The 22,291-nt window shown below is 49.0% G+C and overlaps 1 protein-coding gene across 1 annotated transcript in view; it reads left to right on the top strand.

Moving 5' to 3' along the window:
- SYNPO2 (synaptopodin 2) overlaps window positions 1-22,291 on the top strand; it is a 742,390-nt gene that overhangs the window by 469,719 nt on the left and 250,380 nt on the right. Inside the window, exon 2 of the mRNA XM_078675942.1 lies at window positions 12,735-12,886. Within this exon, the coding sequence (XP_078532068.1) occupies window positions 12,735-12,886 (152 nt within the window). The remainder of the gene's footprint in view (window positions 1-12,734; window positions 12,887-22,291) is intronic.

Below are 22,291 nucleotides of genomic sequence, written 5' to 3'. Positions count from 1 at the left end.
ACCTTGCTGAACCATCCGAGAGCCTGCTGACGCTGCCGCGGCCTCCCTTGCTGAACCTTCCGAGAGCCTGCTGGGGCTGCCGCGGCCTCCCTTGCTGAACCATCCGAGGGCCTGCTGGCGCTGCCGCGGCCTACCTTGCCGAACCATTCTGTAAGCCTGCTGGCGCTGCCGCGGCTCGAACCTCGCGGAACCCCCCAGCTCGAGGATTGAGAGCTGTGCGTAGGGTATCCCTTCCTCCGCCCAGAAACTAGACTGTCCCGCTACCTACCCCCCTGGTCGAGACTTTACGGATCCCTCGACCCATCTGTATGTACTGCCAAGAACCAGCAACCGTTATTACCTATAAAAGCTTAAGAACTTGACCTCTTGCGTGGTGTCCGTTTGTAGTGTTGTGATTACTCTGCTGTATGATCCTCAGAGAGGGCCCTCATTCCGGAGGCCTCTCTGCATTGCTCGGCCACTCCTCGAAGGAGAGGTGGACCTAGGGGTGGTCAGTCAGACATCTTCTGCCGCCCCGGGGCTGCCTTTCTAACATTGGTGGCAAGCGCCGGGATCCGAGCCCACGCAGATCGTACAGCGAGTGATTCACTCGCTACCCAGAGAAATCCACTGCGACCATGAGCACAGAATACCAGAAAGAGAAAATGGAAGACTACAGTCACAAGGAGCTAAAGCAATTCTGCAAAGACCTAGGCATCGCTACCACTGGCTTAAGCACCAAAGAAGACTTTAAATCGGCCCTGCATGCCTGGGTGGACGCCGGCGAGGCGCCACCTCCGAGTGAAGATAACCCGGGCCCGAACGGAGGCCCGGAGGCCGAGACGAACCCAGCGGGAGGGAGACCCGCAAACCCAGACACGGGCCTCTCCCACGAAGACGCCCGAGAACGAGAGAGGAACCGGCTCCACGAGTTGGATCTGGCTCGACTCAGACAAGAAGGAGAAATCCAACTGGCAGAAAGGAAGTTAGCCCTCGAAGAGAAAAAACTCATGCTCGAGCACGAGCGCGTCCTCAAAGAAATGGAACTTAAATCCAAGGCAAACGAGACTGCCATCTCCGGGGGTAAGACCTCACACCCCCCGGTGGACACAAAAGTGCACATACCCAAGGATGTCGTCAAGGAGTACTATAAGAACGACGACATCCAACAGTGGTTCAAAGCCTACGAGGTCGCCATGACCGCCCATCGAGTACCCCTCAAGGACTAGGGCGCCGGCCTGTGGGGGAAGTTTATCAACGAAGGGAGAGACGCCCTGCTGGAGCTCCCTGATACCGAGATGACCTCGTACGAGCACATGAAGACCGCCCTCCTCACTCGCTACGGACTCACCCCCGAGATGTACCGGCAGCGATTCCGAGACTGCAAAAAAATCCCCGGTACCACGTGGGTGGAGTACGTGAACTATTACAGTAGAGCCTTCGAGGGGTGGATTCGGGGCTGCCAGGTCACCACCTACCAGCAGTTGATCGACCTCATTCTATGGGAACATCTTTCCAATAACTGCTTCATCGAACTCCGGCAACACCTCCTCGACAGCAAACTGACTGAGCCACGAAAACTCGCTGTCGAGGCGGATAGATGGGTGAGCACCCGAGTCCCCCGGAATCCGATGGGAGACTACGGCCGGGGATCCCCGGGGAACCACCGACCACGAGGCGGCGGAGTAGGCCAGAGTCGGGGTCGAGACGCCCCCCAGGGGTCCTCCCCTACCCCCACGTCACCAACCCTGGGCCGGAGAGGGGGCCCCCCAGCCAGACCAGGGCCCCGCCCGAATGTTACGTGCCACAGATGCCAGCGACAGGGTCATTATGCGAATGACCCCCTCTGCCCGATGAATCAGCGACCCGGCACTACCGGTCCCCCAACCCGCCAGATCGCGGCCGCTGCCCTGGGTGAAGAAAGGAGTGAAGAGGAGGACGACAACCCCGAGCAGGCCGAGTGGGAGCCCGCCGCCATGACCTTAGCATGCTTGGGTACTCACGACCTGATCCCCCGAGGCCCGATCCCCGGCAACACCCAGAAATACCGCCAGTGGGTCACCATCAATGGTCGCCGGACCGAAGCCCTCCGTGACACTGGGGCCAGCGTGACAGCGGTCCGCTGCCATCTGGTGACCCCGGAACAGATCCTTCCTAACGTCCTCTGCCCAGTCCGGTCCGCGGATAACTCAGAGACTTTGTGCCAGATGGCCCGCATCCCCTTCGAGTGGGGGGGAGTGTCGGGCGTGCTGAAAGTGACTGTCCGCGACGATGCCCCCGTGGACTGCCTCCTTGGGAACGACCTAGAAAGTTCCCCCTGGGCTAGCGTTGAACGAAGGGAGCACCTGGGGATGCTAGGCCTTCCCGAGTGGGTCTGTGCGACCACCCGCTCCATGACCGCCCGGGCCTCCACCCCAGCGGGGGAAGCTCCGACCGAGGAGCCAGAGTGGCCCGCACCTCCGCCGCCCGTCGTCCCCGAGGACGCTGACCCCGAACACGGCCCCCAAGGGCCCGACCAAGAAGATCTCACCGAGCTCGGCCACCTCCCAGAACTCGCTCAATGGCGCCAAGAAGGTGGCCCCACCCGCGAACAGTTCCGGCAGGAACAGAAAACCTGCCCCTCCCTCGAGGGGATTCGACAGCAAGCCGCTACTCAAGCAGCTGGAGATTCCGCGGGGTCCCACTGGATTTATTGGGACAACGACCTTCTCTACAGTGAGCAGAAAATTGCTGAACTAGGGGCCGGCCGGGTCTTGGTCGTACCCCTCCGATTCAGAGACTTCCTCCTGAACTTAGCACATGATGTGCCCCTCGCCGGGTACCTGGGGCAGGACAAAACTTACAGCCACCTGGTGACCCATTTCTTCTGGCCAAAAATGCGCACCGATGTGCATAACCACTGCAGGACCTGCCCGACCTGTCAAGCCAGCGGGAAGAGCGGGGGGAAAGTCAAAGCCCCGCTCCAGCCATTTCCCGTGGTGACTACCCCCTTCGAGCGAGTGGGAATAGACATCGTGGGGCCCCTGGACCCTCGAACCTCGCAGGGGCACCGCTTCATCCTCGTCCTGGTGGACCATGCTACCCGCTATCCCGAAGCCATCCCCCTCCGAACCATCACGGCCCCCGTGGTGGGCCGAGCCCTCATGAGCATCTTCTCCCGAGTCGGCTTCCCCCGAGAAGTCGTGAGTGATCGGGGCTCCAACTTTATCTCGAAGCATATGCGGTCCCTATGGCAACAGTGCGGGGTCGCCTATAAATTCACCACCCCGTATCATCCCCATGGAAATGGACTAGTGGAATGATTTAACAGAACCCTGAAGGGGATGATCAAGGGCCTAGAGGAACTACTCCGGCGCAAATGGGATGTCCTGCTACCCTGACTCCTGTTCGCCTACCGAGAAGTACCCCAGAAGTCCCTGGGGTTCAGTCCTTTCGAACTCTTGTACGGACACCCGGTCCGAGGCCCCCTCAGCCTGGTCAAGGAAGGCTGGGAGACAGCAGTTCGAGATGCCCCACCTGATGTCTACCGGTACCTCCTGACACTCCGCAATCAGACTCGAAAGTTCAGGGAACTTGCCGAGGCCAACCTTGAGGCCAGTCAGGAGGAAATGAAACGCTGGTATGACCAGAACGCCTCGTCCATCGAATTCGAGCCGGGCCAGCAGGTCTGGGTCATGTCCCCGGTCGAACCCTGCGCCCTCCAGGACAAATGGACGGGGCCCTTCAAGGTGGTGGAGCGCAAGAGCCCCGTCACCTATCTGGTGGACATGGAGTCCCCCAGGAACCCCCTCCGGGTTCTGCACGCTAACCGACTCAAGCCACACTTTGCACGCACTGAACTGAGTCTGCTGCTAGCGACCGATGACGGAGCTGAAGACGACTCCGAACCACTACCAGATCTCCTCAGCACCATCGAGAAAGACGGCTCCTTCGAAGGGGTCCGGCTCTCCTCTACCCTGACCCCAGAGCAGCAACAGGACTGCCGGAGGCTGCTGGGGCAGTTTGCGGATCTGTTTTCCCTCACTCCGGGGGTCACCCGGTGGTGTGTCCACGATGTGGACACAGGAGACAGCCCGCCTGTAAAACACCGAGCTTTTCGAGTGCCCGACCGGGTTCGGGCCTGCATCCAATCAGAAGTGGCCAAGATGTTAGCTCTGGGGGTAGTCGAACCCTCCAACAGTCCCTGGGCCAGTCCCGTTGTCCTGGTCCCCAAAGCCGCCACCCCCGGAGCAGCTCCGGAGCTCCGGTTCTGTGTTGACTACAGGGGACTGAATGCCGTCACCAGGACCGACGCCCATCCCATCCCCAGGGCGGATGAATTGATCGATCACCTAGGGGCCGCCAAATACCTCAGCACCTTCGATCTCACGGCGGGGTATTGGCAGATCGGCCTTACCCTTGGTGCACAAGAGCGATCGGCCTTCTCGACACCAGATGGCCACTATCACTTCAAAGTGATGCCCTTCGGCATGAAGAACGCACCAGCAACCTTCCAGAGACTAGTGAACCAGGTGCTGGCCGGTCTAGAGGAGTACAGCGCCGCCTATCTCGATGACATTGCCGTGTACAGCCTCCACTGGGATGAGCACCTGACCCACCTCTGGACAGTCCTGGCGGCCCTTCGGCGGGCCGGACTCACCATCAAAGCCAGTAAGTGCCAGATAGGCCAAGGGTCCGTGACCTATCTGGGACACCAAGTGGGGAGCGGCCAAGTGGCTCCCCTCCAACCAAACATAGACGCCATCCGGGCATGGGAGCCCCCGGTCACCCAGACCGCCGTCCGAGCCTTCCTGGGGCTCACGGGATATTATCGGCGATTTATAAAGAACTACGGGAGCATTGTGGGGCCCCTCACAGAACTGACCTCAAAGAAACTACTACCAAAAGTGCACTGGACCCCCGAGTGTCAGACAGCCTTTGAGACTCTGAAGACTGCCATGTGCACCGCCCCTGTGCTCCAGGCCCCCGACTACAGCAGAGAGTTTGTGGTCTAAACCGACGCCTCAGAGCACGGCATCGGGGCGGTCCTGTCCCAAGTTAACTCCGAAGGAATCGACCGGCCGGTGGCCTTCATCAGCCGACGCCTACTGGCAAGAGAACAGCGATGGAGCACCATCGAGAGGGAAGCCTTCGCCGTGGTGTGGGCCCTCAAGAAGCTCCGACCCTACCTCTTCGGCACCCACTTCCGAGTCCAGACCGACCACCAGCCCCTGCGGTGGTTAATGCAAATGCGGGGAGAAAACCCGAAACTGCTGCGCTGGTCCATTTCCCTGCAGGGGATGGATTTCACGGTAGAACATCGCCCTGGCAACGACCGCGCCAATGCTGACGGCCTGTCCCGATTCTTCCGCCTCGGCGAGGAGAATCCCCAAGAAGATGGGTGACTCTCCCCTGCCTTCAGCTGGGGGGGACGCGTGTTGGACCCGGCCTCCTGGCGTGGTCCTACCGCTCCCGCATGGCGGGCCCAGGTCGACATCGGCTCGCCACCGGACCTCGGACGGCCCCCTCGGCCCGATCCTGCACGCCCCAACACCACCGGTCTGGCTACCATCCCGGTCCCCCATCACCGGCATGGCCCCAGCGTAGGCCCATCACGACCCAAGCACGAGGCCGTGCCCGACTCCATCTTGGGCCCACCACGTCACAACCACGTGGCCTCGGCCCCAGCCTCTGCCCCAGCGAAGCCCCGACATCGAGGCACCAAGATCCACCCAGGTGGTCGAGTGGCCACTCGACAGACCCCGGAGGAAGAGGAGTTTCGATGGCCCTCCAGCCATCCCCGGACGCCTGGTATCGATCGCCCTCCGGCCTCCCTGGGCGCTGGCTCCACCCCCCTACTGGGTGTCTGGACAACGTCAACCCGGCCCCTCTGGCCCCCAGGCGCGAGGGTCCGGACATCAAAGGACCTCCGTCCTATATCTGGGCCAGCCCCGGAGTAGGACGCCAGTTGTATCCTGGACTGGAAGCCCCGCTGACGCTGTCACGGCTGACACCAGACGAACTCATCCTCCCGGTAACCTGAAACCATCTGAGAGCCTGCTGGCGCTGCCGCGGCCTACCTTGCTGAACCATCCGAGAGCCTGCTGGCGCTGCCGCGGCCTCCCTTGCTGAACCTTCCGAGAGCCTGCTGGCGCTGCCGCGGCCTCCCTTGCTGAACCATCCGAGGGCCTGCTGGCGCTGCCGCGGCCTACCTTGCCGAACCATTCTGTAAGCCTGCTGGCGCTGCCGCGGCTCGAACCTCGCGGAACCCCCCAGCTCGAGGATTGAGAGCTGTGCGTAGGGTATCCCTTCCTCCGCCCAGAAACTAGACTGTCCCGCTACCTACCCCCCTGGTCGAGACTTTACGGATCCCTCGATCCATCTGTATGTACTGCCAAGAACCAGCAACCGTTATTACCTATAAAAGCTTAAGAACTTGACCTCTTGCGTGGTGTCCGTTTGTAGTGTTGTGATTACTCTGCTGTACGATCCTCAGAGAGGGCCCTCATTCCGGAGGCCTCTCTGCATTGCTCAGCCACTCCTCGAAGGAGAGGTGGACCTAGGGGTGGTCAGTCAGACATCTTCTGCCGCCCCGGGGCTGCCTTTCTAACAGTACTCACGCTTGCCACCCCGCTCTGGGACACTCGGAGCCTTGGTACCTTGGCTAACACTAAAGGTTTTAGGCAATGGGATCTAATTGGGATTTCCAAGATAGGGGATATGTGGAGCCGGGGAGCAATCATCACATTCGAAGCCCTGAAAGACAAATACGGGATGGCAAATACCGAGCTCTATCGCTATACGCAAATCCGACATGCGCTACAGGGGGCCATCCCGATCGGTACCACACTGGCCGACTCCTCCCCCTTGGAAGATAGGCTCCTAACTGAACATCTCCAAAAGAAAGCAATATCACTCACATATCGTAAACTACTAAACAACCTTCAAGACCCCACGGTAGTACTTCGGAGTAAATGGGAGGTAGAACTAAGGGATATAGATGATGAGGACTGGCTACATGCACTAGCTTCTGCAAGAGACGCCTCAATCCCTTCCCGGTTAAAACTTGTACTACTAAAGATACTACATAGAGTATACTATTCACGCACCCTCTTACACAAACTGGGCCACATCTCAGAGCCTAACTGCCTGAGGGGTTGTGGTCTCCAGGGAACGTTCTACCACATACTCTGGGATTGCCCTAAAATACAAACATACTGGGCGCAACTCATGTCAGAGATCTCGGAAGCTAGTGGGGTGGAGCTACTACCGGAACCAAGGTGCTGCATATTGAATATTTGGTCACCCACGGATCTTAATAGAGGGCTGCAGACATGGGCAACACTAGGCATGGCTCTGGCTAAACGTAATATCGCTAGAAAATGGGGGTCTAACCTAATACCTACAAGAACGCAATGGGAGAACGATATGGATGCGGCGATGGTGGCAGAAAGGGCGGTCTATGTGCACAGAGGTTGCCTCAAAAAATGGTCCAAAATATGGGGGAAATGGAATGAATATCGAGGCAATATATGTGAACCCCCGCAAGAATTGTCTGACCCCGAGACAAGCCCATAGGATGGAATACATACTAAGCTGTCTAATATATTCCTGTTGAGTCCCATGGGGGGGAAGGAACCTGGAAGAAATGGGAAACGAAGGTGTTACTGATATACTTGTTTGTTGATGAAATAGTTACGAATATGCAACACGTAAAAGACTACCACTTAATAATATTATCGTCTAATGGCCATCGTATGTCGTGAAGAACACATGTATACTGCTATCTATGATAGAGCGAGAAAAGATGTAACGTAATGATCCATATTATGAATAATAATTATCTGTATATATAAGAGGATGAATACAATGACATATGTATGTAGTGCTATGCTGATGGAAAACCAATAAAAATTGTTATTAAAAAAAAAATGTGTTTGTTGCTACCCGAACTCGTTGGCATGCGTCTGCGTCTAACCGCCTGACCTGATGATGCTGCCACATTATTGCGGTGGCGTGCATCTGCTTTCAACTATATGAACCTGATAATGTCACTGTGTTGTTGCGACAGCGTAATTACTTGTCTAGTCCTGCATGGAATTATACAGATTGTAGTGAAGGACCCTAAAGCAACTGTATATAAGGGATGGGTCCAACACTGAAGTATTTTGTTATAGTTTACTTAACCACAGAATGCATAATATCAAAAAAAATTCTAAACCAGAATCAAATAGAACTGCAACAAAATTGAATTGACGTTTATTTTAATTATTTTAAAGGTGTTGTACAGCGCTGGCTAGACCTGGAGGTATCAGAGCGGTTTACAGAAGCACGGGCAAGGAAATGAAATTTAATTTGTAAAGCGCATGGCTGCCCGAAAGCGTCCCAGCGATAACAGAAAAGAACAAAGAGCAAACTGAAGAGGATAACGTTACCTAGGGGTCATTGGGAAAACAAATGTTTTAAGAGACATTCGAAATTTAAGGTGACACGGTTCTGTAAATTTAAGGTGACACGGTTCCGTTCGCATCCAGCCAGGGAGGGCATTCCACAGCTTTGCCGCATTTACCGAGAAACAGCGTCCCCCAGTGCGCACCTTCCTAACTCTGGGAACCTTGGCCAGATTTCCAAGGTCAGACCGGAGAGCCCGAGAAGACTTATAGGGGCAGATCAAACTCCTGAGAATCGGGGGTCCTTTACCCTGGAGAACCTTATGGGTAATACACAGCGATTTGAAAGTAATTCTTTCGCGAATAGGCAGCCAGTGAAGTGCTCTCAGGATCGGTCTAGCCGAAGATCTTCTTGAGGCGTCAGTGAGCAGCCTAGCTGCTGCGTTCTGAACCCGTTGAAGGGTATTGATGGTTGCTTCAGGTGCTGCTAAGAACAGGGCGTTGCTATAATCCAGTCTAGATAGTATTAGCCTCTGGATAAGTAATTTCCTGGAATGTGGGGGCAGGAGTGGGAGAACTTTCCGCACGGACCGGAGTAGGCCAAAACATATGCCTGCGGTTTTCTGTGCTTGCGTCCTAAAGGTCAGGTCGGGCTCAAACCACACCCCTAAGCTTTTAATTTTGTCTTTGGGTGCGGGCAACTCACCTAAACAGGGGGGCCAGATGGATTTGGGGAGAGATGTAAAACGGTGGCCCAGGAGCATAATCTCTGTTTTTGCTCCATTCAGTTTGAGCCGCGAGCTGGTCATCCAGGAATATATTCCGGCAAGGCAGGCAGAAAGATTGTCCCAACATCCCTCTTGTTGGGTAAGCGAGACGACTAGTTGGGTGTCGTCAGCATAGGTGACTATTTTAATACCAAAAGGAGCAACCACCTCCTCCAGTGGGGCCATATATACGTTGAAAAGAGTAGTTGAAAATATCAGTGGTAAAGTAGTTCCATGCAAATACAATCAAGTACATGAGAATCTCACCATCAAAAACAGAAGAAAGGCAAAATTCTTAGGATTTGAAGGTTATATACAGTTAAATAACCTAAGGGAGGTATAACCTATGAGCACACAATAAAGTATAAGAAAGAAACATTTGTAGGGGTAAGAGGGGTGGGGAACAGAAGAGAGGACAAGACAAGTTAACAAAAACAGGGTGATACCTACCCAATTTACTGGAGATTATGACACAGATACTTAGGCACGTTTTGTGCTGTGAGAACTGGTGAAGGGCTCCTCTATTGGTAATATATAGCAGCTCATTAATGTTATTTAGAATAGGCGTGATGGGTGCTTATCGGATATTCCATTCTACCTCATCGTCGAGGCCTCTTTGTGCTGTAGACAGACAAACAATCATTTTTTAGGTCTCGCCTACGTAGCGCGCATGCGCTGCATAGGCAAAAGACCTTTAGCTATCGCTTCGGCTTTTCAGTCAAAAACTTGCACGCGTTCCATTGCCTTCAATGGCAACGCGTGCACGTCTGGCGATTCCCTTGCGGGAGTGAGCTTGACACCATATGTTTATAATTAACTTACAAACACATGGTGCCCCTGGCTCGCTCCCGCAAGGGAAACACTTTGTGTGCTTTCGCACTCCCCCGACCCCTCCCACTTTTAGAGCAAGGCGCGTGTGCACTTGTTGTTCTTTTGCAAATGCCAACTGCAGTTTCCTATGCTTTGTAAAAACCTCTCCTGTCAGTCATACCCACTACGAAGCTACAGGGAGGTTCTGGTAAAATGTTATAACAATCTCCAGTCCTTTAGTCCAAAGTTGGTGCACTTGAAACAAACACAAATTTATCCTTCTAAAACGGAGATTCCTGTGCGCGGTTTTAAAGCTGAAGGCAGCATGGAATCCAGTGTTCGATCTCTGCCAATCTGAGTCACAGTTCCTGAATTATTTGGTAAAAATGAAGGTGCACTGATGAAATTTACTAGATTTTTGAGAAATTCGATTATATGTCCAACATGTTTAGGATCACAGTTCTTCAATTTTAAAAAGAAAGAAACAGTCAAACTAAAAAAGCAAGGTTATAATATATCAATGTAAAATTTTAAGTATCTAGTCAAGGTCTGAATGCGGACGTTCACCTGAAAATCTAGAGTTAAAAATTGAGTTTTTGAAATGGAGAAACAGCTGCAGGTGGGCAAATGAACATATGTAGAAAAGAAAAACAAAATCAATGAAGAGGATGACTTCTTGGTTATGAATCATCATCAATAATGCGTGAAGGACATACTATAACAAAACTGGAAATTTACAAATCTAAAGCTCTTGCTTTTTTTTCACTATTGTCTCTTAATAGACTTAAACTGAAAAAGAGGAATAACGCTTAGATATAAAAGAAACCAATATCATTTTAGACAGTACGCGGATTAGGATAAACAGTTTAATGAAGTCTTACAAAACAGCGTTCATAAAGCGGTGGTTTCAAAAACACAAACACAACAAAAAGGGTCAGAATGAGGGAAAAGAATAATAATAAGAACTGGATGAATAAAAAAGGGAAAAATGTTCTAAAACAACATACAGCGTTACACCAATATGATTATTTATGAGATCACTACGCGGGAGTGTAGCAAGTGAGGGGGACATCTTGTTTAAAAAAACAGGCCCACCCCATTAACCTGAAACAGCGAAAACTGCTATAAAATGGTGAGCAATATGCCTAGAAGCAATATTAATGCATTTCCCTCAACATTTAAATGTTTGGAGGATCAAACCAGTGCTCAGTCTTAATCACAGAATAAAAAAAAAAAAGGAACATTTGTTCTAGTATACTGTGGGGAAACAATGAATAACTACCTTCCAGAATCTGCTAAATATCTTAGTAAACCACAAAATGACAGACCCCGATTTTTAATAAACAATCAAGAGATTAGCAAGGCAGTTATTTCATCAAAATGTGTGAAAGGTGAGAGAACCAAGATAATGTTGGTATGTATGACATTGTTAAAAGAGTCACGCTGATCCCTCTGGTAAATTTCAAATCCGTAATAAGCAAGCATCTGCAGAAACAAGAAGACAAGCTAATCAGTACTACTATGGGCTTATGTTCAATATGTGTAGATAATAGGCAGTTAATGGAAGACACAATTTGACACAAAGTTATAAAATGCTAAAAGCCTACTTTTTTCTACTTGAAATATGGGCCAGGTGGACAAACCCCCTTAAAAAACTAAGTTAATGGGACATGAAGCACATATTTCTAAACCACAGATCAAAAGAATAAAACAAAGGTAAACAATATAAAACAAGCATTGGCATAGCCAATAGGTCTCGCCTTTGGGACCTTATAAGTGGTTAGCCATGCAACACTTGATGTTGTTGCACCAAGGATATTGTGCTGGATAACTAAACACTTATAAGGTTCCAAAGACAAGACCTATTGGCTATGCCAATGCTTGTTCTTCATTTGTTAGGACTTTCCTGCCAGGAAAGTCTTTTCCTTGTTTGGATAATTTTTCTAGGACTGTCCATTCAATGTTGTATTTTGTGTGTTCTTTTTCAAGAAAGTTGATGACTAATTTTGTTGTTGGTCTTCTATATCTAATGCTGCTTTTGTGTTCAGGAATACAGGCTCTGTTTTTCCTTGAGGTCATGCATATGTATCACATCTAACAAGGGCAAAGTGATACTATAGATGACATTATTGCTATTACAATGCACTATCTAAGTTCTCCTGCCTCCCTCAGGTCTGTGGCTACCCTAGTGAGATGGGAAAGGGTGGGAGTGAAGTGTTCTAAACAAGGGAACCCCTGGGAGGCAAATATTTTCCCTGCTGATGTCACAGGAGCAAAACACCCTTTGTTTTTACACTGTTGTGAAATAGTGGCAGTGAATAACTGGATTTAGAATCCAGTATTAAGGCCGCTTGCACATGAAAAACAATACTCAGAGAGCATGGATTCGCGAAATCGTTTATCTTGGGTTCATGGAATGAAAGGTCCTTGGATGAGAAGGTAAAGAGGGAGTGAGTGAAAAGGAAGTGGAAGGCTGGAAGACGAACGAAGGTAGAAACGTGATGCATTCTTAACATCATATTTGCTATGTCCGTCTTGTTAAATCTTGAAATATTTGTTTTTAACTCTGTGCTATGGGAGAAAATAACACAAATCTCATGTTACAATTTTAAGGAAAAAGACCCGGAGAAGATACTCTGTCCAAGAAATAAATGTGAAGGCTTGTCAGATTAAACCTCTTAATCCTTAAACACACACGTGTTACATGCTCAGACTTTACATAGAAGCCATAGTTGTGTTTGTTACAAAATGGACCTGGAAATTGTATAATTATCTTATTCTGATAAATGTGTTATTTTACACTTTGCAGATTCGGAGTCCAAGCAAGGCTGAGCAAGCTGGGCTATGCATTGGGGATGAAGTGGTCACTATTAATGGCAACCCTTGTTTGGGCCTAACTTATTCGCGAGTCGTCACTTTCATAAGTAACTCAAAGGACATTCTTCGGATGCTCATCAAAAGGTACAATACAATGCATTCATAACTGTGCTTTGCTTCACTAAACAAATACAAACTATTTTCAAGGTTATCGAAGATGCCACTATGTGCAAGGTAAAACACTTATATAAATATTTCACTAATCAAATGAATACTGAATAAAACAAGCAATACAGCATGAAAGGGAATGGTAGTAAATAAAAAAGATCATAAATTCACATGAATATATTTTTCTCGTGTGGTGTTACATATAATTTGGAATAGCATGAAGACCATGCTAGTGTTTTCCTTTTTTTCACCATAGAGGTCACATTGACACTAACCATGTGTGAATGCGGTGTAAGAACTCACACAAATGTAATGCAAGCTTTTAATTCAAGAACACCAAGGTAGTGCAAAAGACAAGATTTGTATATACTGGTATCACTACATGGTTGGCACAGGGAGAATGCCCTAAATGAACCTGTGATCTACCCTTTGGTAGCTTGTAACAGAGCAGTCCGGCTTAACTTAAGGGCAATGTGTAAAAGTATTTGTGCAACACTGAAAACAGTGATAGAGTGAAAACACCACAGAAAAAGGATCCCAGATCAAGTTAGAAAAATAGAGCAATTTTTAATAAATAAAACAAGTCTAAAATTACAAAAGTATGACATATGACATTTTAAAGATTTTAGTGACGATAGCCCCAAAAAGCACAAAGTGGATATCTTGGTCATGTCGGACTGGGTGAAAGTCACAATTTCCTGACAACCGCGATGGAGCGTGGGCCAGCTACAGTGACCCAGTTAGGCTCGCTGAACAGAATACCTTAAACTCTGGTTTGCGGAGTGTTGGGAGGATCCAAGTTGAAGGTGTGTCGTGCACCCGAAGCGATGCCTCAGTTCCAAGATGCAGTGAGGCTATGATGCGAGGTCCTGCATCGATGTTGAGGGTCCCATCCACAAGAGCTTGCGATGCGTGGTCCGGATTTGAGAATGCTATGCGCAGTCAGGGCGATGCATTGGTTCAGAGGAACTGCGATGTGGAGTTCTGCTTCGTTGTCGAGGCATCTGTCGCCAAGATGTGAAGGCCTACGCCGAGGATGCATCACGCAGTGACGGTTCCAAAGAGGTTGCGGGCTGCGGCACCAATGTTGGTCGTTGTAACAAGTCCAATCCACAAAGCATCAGCCATGAATCAGTTGTGCTTGGGATTGCACTGCACAGCAGAAGAGATACATTCGTTCTGATGGATCCACAGAGGCAGGCAGAACACCTTAAGTCCACTTCCAAAGGTCCAGGACTGGGGTAGGTCCTCTTGGCAGGGTAGACTCACCGATGGCAACGTCCAAGTGCAAGTGCAAGCCTGTTGGAAGTCTGTTGTGTCCCTGAGGTTTCAGACCAGTAGGCCAGCCAACTAGCACTTTGAGTCACTCTGGGGGTCTGGTTTGAAGAGATGCAAGCCCAACACTTCTCACCCAGACAAGAGGGCAGCAAGCAGTAGGGCAGTACAGCAGGGCATCAGTCCTTCAGAGCAGGAGTCCAGCAGAGTGGCAGTCCTTTCAGCAGCATAGCAGTCCTTCGTCCTGGTAGAGTATCCCCAGGTCCACAAGTGTACTGAAGAACTTGTGTCGGAGGCTCAGTATTTATAACAAGTTGTGCCTCTGAAGTGGTGAGAGCCTTCTACAGGCATGAAGTTGAAGTGCACAGGTGACCTGCATTCCTTGCCCTGGCACCAGACTATCTACAGGGTGTATGTAGCCCTTGTGTGAAGGCCTATTCAAGTGTTAGTGGGGCTGTGCCCAGCTCCTCTCTCCCATCCTGCCAGTGATGGCCCATCCAGGCACACCTAACTAAGCTCCCTATTGTGTGTGGCTGTCTAGGAGAGACACACAAAGCCCAATTGTCAACTACATCCTGTCATGTGACCGATAGATAGGCTGGAGGCACCAAGTGGCTAAAGCAGGAAAATATCAACTTTCCAAAAGTGGCATTTTCAAAATTGTAATTTAAAATCTGAATTCACCATGAATTTGAATTTTTCATTACAATTACAAAGACACCAAACATTAACTGGTCACCTGCTTACATTTGGAAATTACAGCACACTAAGGTAATTCTGATGTTAACCTACAAGAAAGGTAGGTCTTGGAGTAGTGAAAAAGTAGTTTAAGAGTTTTTCACTACTAGGACAAGTAAAACCTAAAAGTACATGCTCTACTTTTTAAATTCATTGCAGCCTGCCCTCTGGGCTGTCCAGGGCCTACCTTAGGGATGATTTATATGTATTAAAAACAAAGGTTTGGGCCTGGCAAAAGGTTTATTTTGCCAGGTCAAACTGGTAGTTTAAACCTGCACACAATCAAGCTGCAATGGCAGGCCTGAGGCATGTTTAAAGTGCTACTTAAGTGAGTGGCACAATCATTGCTGAAGGCCCACTAGTAGTATTTAATTTACAGGCCCTCTGCACAGGTAGTGCCACTTTACTAGGGACAGAAAAGTAAATAAAATATGCCAATTGGGTATAAGCCAATCGTACCATGTTTTAAGGATACAGCACAAGCACTTTTAGTAGTGGTAAAGTGCAGAGTCCCAAGATCAGTAAAAACGAATTCAGCAAAACAGGATGTCTGAAGAAAAAAAGTTAGGGGAACACCAATCATATGTTCTTTAGATTCTGACTTAAATAACTTGTTGTGAAGAAGCAAGGAGAGTGTGAGGGACACTTTTCAGTCTGACATGTTGCATGGCAGATCTGCCCAAAGTCATCAAGAGGTAGAGATACCAATATGCAATTAAACAAAGACTGATCATGTTCCTGGTAGCTGGTTCTGAGTGACTGGATGTGGTGTGATCTCTTATGCCAAGGCTTCTAAAAACAGCAAGTTCACTACAGGACCCAGCAACACTTATAACATGGGCCCTTGCAGACAGCCCTGGAGGTCCACACTAAGAAAGTTTTCAATATACCTAAGGATCATGAAGGTGCCTCGTCATACGAAGTGTGCAGCCAACTAATAGTAGAGGTATTCAGGGAGGCAAAGAGGAGGGGATACAGCAAGCAATGGGCTATGTGTAACGCGCGGATGAATGGCGTGAGCAGTGCTTAATTTGTGCTGGTACTTTCCGGTGCTAAGCACTGGCACTTAATTATCAGGGCCGGGTCTACACGAATCTGCTGCATGTCACCTTGATGATATAGCCTGCCAGTTGAAAGTAACTCTCAAAAGGCGTGCTGCAGATTTTCACTCCGAGGGATGCACCATTTGGCTGTAGTGTTTCCAAGCCAAGTAACCCTAGTAACAGTTTAGGAGAGGCTAGGCCGGGGAAGGCCAGCCTGTGGCGTAAAGAAAAATAATGCCCCCTGCAATATTTTTTTGTTGTTGGAAGTTTTATGTAGCGCGTACTCGACCGGAAGGTTATAATCGGAGCGCTTTACATCAGCACCAGCTGCATTGCAGATGGACACATTTATTATTAGGCACAGGGAAAATAAGTAAATTGCCCAGAATCACAGAATGTTTGAGCCTGCTGCTGAGACTCGAACCCGGTAATTAGCTTCAAAGTCGCCACTCTAGCCCCTAAGTCCTGTAACTCACAGATATTCATTGCCCCTCCCACTCCCGTTACAGCCCTGAGGCTGACTTCTCTCAAAAACTGTATCATAGTCGTGCAAGCGTGAAATCATGTTTGGCATCGCCCTTTTGCAACCATATCTACCTGCAATGGAGAGTGGGGAGGCAGGGACAGGTGAGCAGCTGAAGATCACGGCCCCCACCGCCCATCATCAACCACATGTCATAACTCTTAGCGATAAGCGCAGGGGGGCTCTTGCTACGATTCTCACAGATTTTTTAAAGATTGCCGCAGCCTAGCACATCCACACCGTATAAGTCATTTAAGTCAGCCCACGACATTGAGGGCAGACAGTTGCAGCACCAGGCCCAGGCCAGGCCTAACTAGTTATTAAAGGCAGGCATAGCAGTGTCCCAGCCGCCCGGCCCACCACAAGTAAGGGACGGTAAGCATGTACTAAGTAGTAGCAGGAGCGCGTAGCTATGCCATACCCATTTACAAACCAATGCTGCTTTTTTGGGGGGAGCGTGGTGGCGTGATGGTCATCACCGTGGTTGTAGCTCTGGCTCCACAATTTTTGAAGATGATAATGCACTGCCTGCCTAGCCTAGTAACCCCTGCCGGACCGTACACTTATACACAGGATGCAGCTCATCTTCAAAAGGTATCTCAAAATCGATAGATTACTTTTGACTTAACGAGTCTTATCAGAGAGAACAATATTCATCAAACAAATTGGCAGTGGGGACTAAAGGTTGAAAACATCTAGTAATAACTACTTCTTGACTGCCTCATAGTTTCTTAACAAAAGAGCCTTCAGGAGCGCGTTCAGCCTAGCCTTTCGCCGCTGCTCATATAACCATGATGATTCATGGTTAGGACCTTGTACAGCTGTCAGGAACTATCCCCCAGATGCATCAAGCCCCCATTTTGCGATTCCTTATTAGCAAAAAATAAGGATTCGCTAATAAGGAATAGCAAAATGCTATGCATGAAGATCTCACTTAAAAAATAGCGATTTCTTAAAATTCCTTAATTGCGACTCGCAAATTGCGAGTCGCAATTAAGGAATACCTCCCCATTCATTCATATGGGCCTTTGAATGGGAAGACAATCTCAATTTGCGATTCTCAATTAGAGAATCGCAAATTGAGATTGCAATTTCAAGGGTGCCGGGGTGTCAAAAGGACACCCTGTTGCACCCCTGAAATCTGCATATGGGTACATCTTGCACACACACGTGCCCTAAGGGCATGTTTGTGTGTAAAATGGAATTTTGAAAAATGCACTTTAGTGCATTTTTCAAAGTTTTTGCAAATTTCCATGAAGTTCAACTTCATGGTAATTTGCTCCCCCTATTAGCGAATTCGCTAATTTTTTTAACTTTTATGCATTGCATTTAAGGAATCTCATTTTGAGATTCCATAAAAGCAATAGCAATTTAAGTAATCGTAAATTTGCGATTTCTTAAATTGCAATTTTTGCATTTGGGATGATGCATCCCAAATGCAAAAATACCAGTCGCAAAGGGGCAGATTCTGAGAATCTGCCCCTTTGCGAGCGGGTTTTAGCTTGGTGCATCTGGGCCCATATCATTCAGAGCTGCCAGCGCACTGAAGCAGGTGTCAATGTTCGAAAAAAATGATAAATAAATAAACACATAAACCAGCCTTCGACACGGTTAGTAGTCATGTTGTTACTATCATTGGCAGCATTGCAGGGGTAATGTGTGGTGCAAGCTGCAGTGGCATTATTACGAGAGCCACGGCACTTATTATTTTACAAATTAAGCACTGGAGACAAGCGGCAGCGATAGAACACAGCTCTCAAGAGATCCAAGCCTCTTGCAGGGTTGGGCGGGGGAACGCATGCCCTAACACGTCAGAACAATAAAATCTGAGACTCAAGATGATGGACCTGACTGCACTCATACGGACATCGGATGTGAGGTGGAGGAGCAATATATTAAAAGACAACGCACAGCAATAAAATAATAGGCAGAATGACTCGGGCAACAATAAAAATAAAATTGGATAAAAACATGTCAAACGAGGTAAACGATGGTGAGAGAGCGCAAACTGATATAAATATATGAGTACATCACACTTACCTATAGAGAGCATAATTCATGAAGAGAAATGCCATGAGTGCTAATAGTATATGAAATTATATTCTAAATGTATAGCTAATATAGAGATTTAAGTAGAAGTGGAACTAATACAGAAATGTGTGACATTATATGATTTTATTAGACGTGATTATTTTGAATCTATGTCGTGTAGCTGTTAACATATAAGATGGTCTGTGGTAAAACGCAGAACGTGGTAGGCCTCAGGGCCAGAGCTGGAGCTAAAAGGGAAGGTGTTTCTTTTCACGACACAGATTGTTTAACGTTTTTGGTCATTGCATTAATGGGCCATGATTTAGAGTAATGTTTTCTAAATAATAGAATAAGAGTTTTAACATGCTTTAATTAAATGAAGAAATTGAATGCTATAATCATAATGTGAAATATTGTAGGCCTGAAATGTTTTAGCATTGATTTACACGTACATGTCTGGGCTGAGAAATGTTGCAAGCCTTTTTAGAAGTCTATGAGAGTTGGGTTCTTGGCGGCAGATATCTGTCTGCAACAGGAAAGGGGGGATCCAATTATAAGTGAATGAATAGAGGTCTGTTCAGTAGACGGCCCAGACATGGAGGAGGGTTCTGGAATGTTTAAGGGGTATCAGCGGGCCGGAGAAGAGACTGAGAAGCAAGGTCAACTCTAACGTCTGAGGCCCAATACAAAGCATCATGGAAAAAGCCTGAAGTTGAACCACGTGAGAGGCGTTTCGCAAGGGGCGTCTCAAATGTTGTTGACTGTTTTGTATTAGGGACAGCACCCCTGGGTGGAGTTAGAGCAGAGACCTGAGGACCCTTTAGAGAGCGGATGGGTAGGCAGTGAGGGGTCATGACTGGAGAACTTTAGGTTTTCACCAAGAGACTTAGAGTGGGTGACTTCCCTTGGGGGTCATTCATTGCTGACACCTTTGTTAGGTTGGGATTTGGTTAAGTAGGGATACCATCTAGAACAGGGTAGGGACGCCTAACCTGTGTTTGTTTTCCTCCAACCTAAATGAAGGAGAGATATGCGTCCATGCTGATAGCTTTGCTATTTTTAGAACTTGTGTTAGTGATTTCTGTTGCTCGTCTGAGGGCTTTTCGAGAGCACATGTATGTAATTGGACCTGTGTATCTCGTGAATCTCATTCTGAGATGCTTGTATTTGCAGCTCATTATATCTTTACAATAAACTTTTGAAACCTAGAAGTTGTCCGTGATCTTTGAGAGTAGAGTCCTTTCTTGGGTGAACTAATTTGCAGATAGGTGTACTGTTTCCTTCCAAGACAGGCAATAAAGGTTCAGTCGACCAGATCGAGGTTTGGATCAATAGATATAAGGTATCGATCAAAATCTCGCCCTTTCAGTTGGTAGCTATAGAGGATGGTTGCCTTCTTGAGGACGGTGACCTAGGCCAGGTTAGCTTACCCCAAGGCCCCTAGAAATCGATGATCGGAAGAACAGCCCGCAGATGAAGATCCGGATGACGTGAGACAGAAAAAGCAGCAGTATCGGTTGAGAGTGAGTATAAAGGGTTATGCGTGTTAGATTGCGGTGTTTTTGTATTGTATCTATGTTGTAATGTCTGGCGGAGTTAAATGTCTGTAGAGTGACTGTGGAACAGGTTGTGAGCGCGCGCAACCGGTGGAAATCTTAAGTTCAAGGAGAGCTTAAGTGGTTCGGGTGTATCGGACACCCAGAGTAATTGTCAACTAGTGTGAAGGGGGTCATGAGGTACCATTGATCACCCGAGAGACCGAGATAGGGGGAACGTAAGAGTGAGTGCGTGAGTAACGGACGCTGGTCGGAAGTTACTGTGTGTGTAAGTAACCTATCAGAGAGACGATAGCTCGTCAGTTGTGTTGACAATTACAGATAGACTGTGGACGTACAGTCGAGAGAAGTGACCGCTTGGTCGGAAGTAGTCATTTTTCAGTGTATGAATGGGACGCATGCATAACCGGGAGACGAGTTGAGAAAGGAGGGGTGCTGCTGCGAAGCGGAGAAAAGAGACGTCAGGTGGTGTCGCGCAGTGATTGGCTGACCGGAGAAAGACCGCGCTGTGATAGGCCAGCTAGCGAACACGTCATACAGGGTCGCGACGTGATTGGCCAACAGGAGAAAGACCGCGCTGTGATAGGCCAAGCTAGCAAAGCCGCGACAGGATTGGTGGATTGTCATCAGGAAGTAAACAGGGTAGCGAGGCTGGATTTTGTGCGCATAATTATGAAGTGCTTTAAATGGTTGAAAGCGATGTTTAAGAAAGAGAAGCGGGGATCGTATGAAGGGGAAGAAGCCCCGCCGGAGGGTACGCCAGCTCGTTATATGGCAGTAAATGTTGGGTTGCATACGATCCTTTGGATATCAGAGTGGAGTAAGATTACTGAAGGAAACGAGGAACTGACGTTCCCGAAGTACGGGACGTTCAGATTAGAGGTGTTACATCGATTGAAATCAGTCATGACCTCAAAGAGACCCTTGCCTAGACCAACCCAGTTTGAAGCCCTTGAAGCATGGCTTAGGGCAGCGCATGAAAGGAATATGAACAGACGACAAGAAAGGGTGAAACGCTCGGTAAGGGCAGTACAGGATGCCAGGTGGGATGCGGATGCTAAAAGATGGAGAGTGCATAATTTGGAAATAAATAAACTGTACCCAGTGTTAGAGGCGCCAGTAAATAAAAGCCCCCTAGAAGAAGATGACGAGAGCGAAACAGAGGACAGCCTGATAAACAGATTACTGACAGACAGGCCACCCCCGTATAATAGAGCAGGGGGAGAGGTCGAGAATACTGAAGGAGCAAAGGGGGGCAATGCAGGAGAGCATAGACCGCTTCCCAGTTCAGAGTGGGATCCTGAGCCAAAGAAAGAGTTGCTCCAGCCTAGTCAGGTGCAACAGGTAGTCGGTAGGTTTGTGGTACAAAGAGCGCCGGAAACGGAAAGCGCCACATCCTACCCATTGCCAGATGCACTACAGGTACCTGTTACCATAGGTCCTATAATATCGATATATGACCAAGAGAGAGCAAGAGGGGAAGAACGGAAACGGAAAGACAGAGAAAGAGCAGAGCAGGCAAGGAGGAACGATACCACTAATTCCCCAAGTCAGATGCCGATACCCAGAGAGTGGAGCACCCCGATGCACACAGCAGGGGACCCAGGAGGAGATCCTGGGGGCCCTAGATGGCCAATGGATCTGAGGGGATCTGGACGAAAATCCTTTCAAGAGCTAAATGAGTACATGAAGCAGTGGGATGAGGCAGTGAAGGCTCAAAAGTGCATCAATGCTGCAGAAGCAGAAAGGGAAAGTCAGGACAGCAGAGCACGAACTCACTGCGGGGCTGGGGAGAGTAGCCCGGAGTGGGACTGTAGAGGGAGTAGGGGAGTCACCCATTGGGCCCGGAATGGAGGTAGAACAGACCTGGAAAACGGGGGCCCCGGGAGTGAAGGGGTGGCGTGCCCAATACTCAGTGAAGGGGAGAGGAGAGCGCAAGAGTACAGGAACAGCTTTAAGTGTCCACACTGTGTGCCTGGCACCAGAGAACAGAATGGGAGTTGTGAGAGGTCGCACCATAGTCCCTGTGATGACAGAAATGAGCGCAGCCCAGGGAATATGGGGAACCAGGAAGGATCGTATCGGATACTGAGCGATACGAGGCAAAGGGAGTGTAGCGACCAGAGGGAAAATAACAGAGAGATGGGCGGTGAGAGGAGAGAAGAAGACGAGAGTGGGCAGAGAGAGAGTAGGGATAAAAGGCCCGTGTTCCATC

Source organism: Lissotriton helveticus, chromosome 2_1 (assembly GCF_964261635.1).
Source record: "Lissotriton helveticus chromosome 2_1, aLisHel1.1, whole genome shotgun sequence".
Taxonomy (NCBI): Eukaryota; Metazoa; Chordata; class Amphibia; order Caudata; family Salamandridae; genus Lissotriton; species Lissotriton helveticus.
Note: the sequence above shows the minus strand (reverse complement) of the source record. Positions and strands in the feature narration are given on the sequence as shown.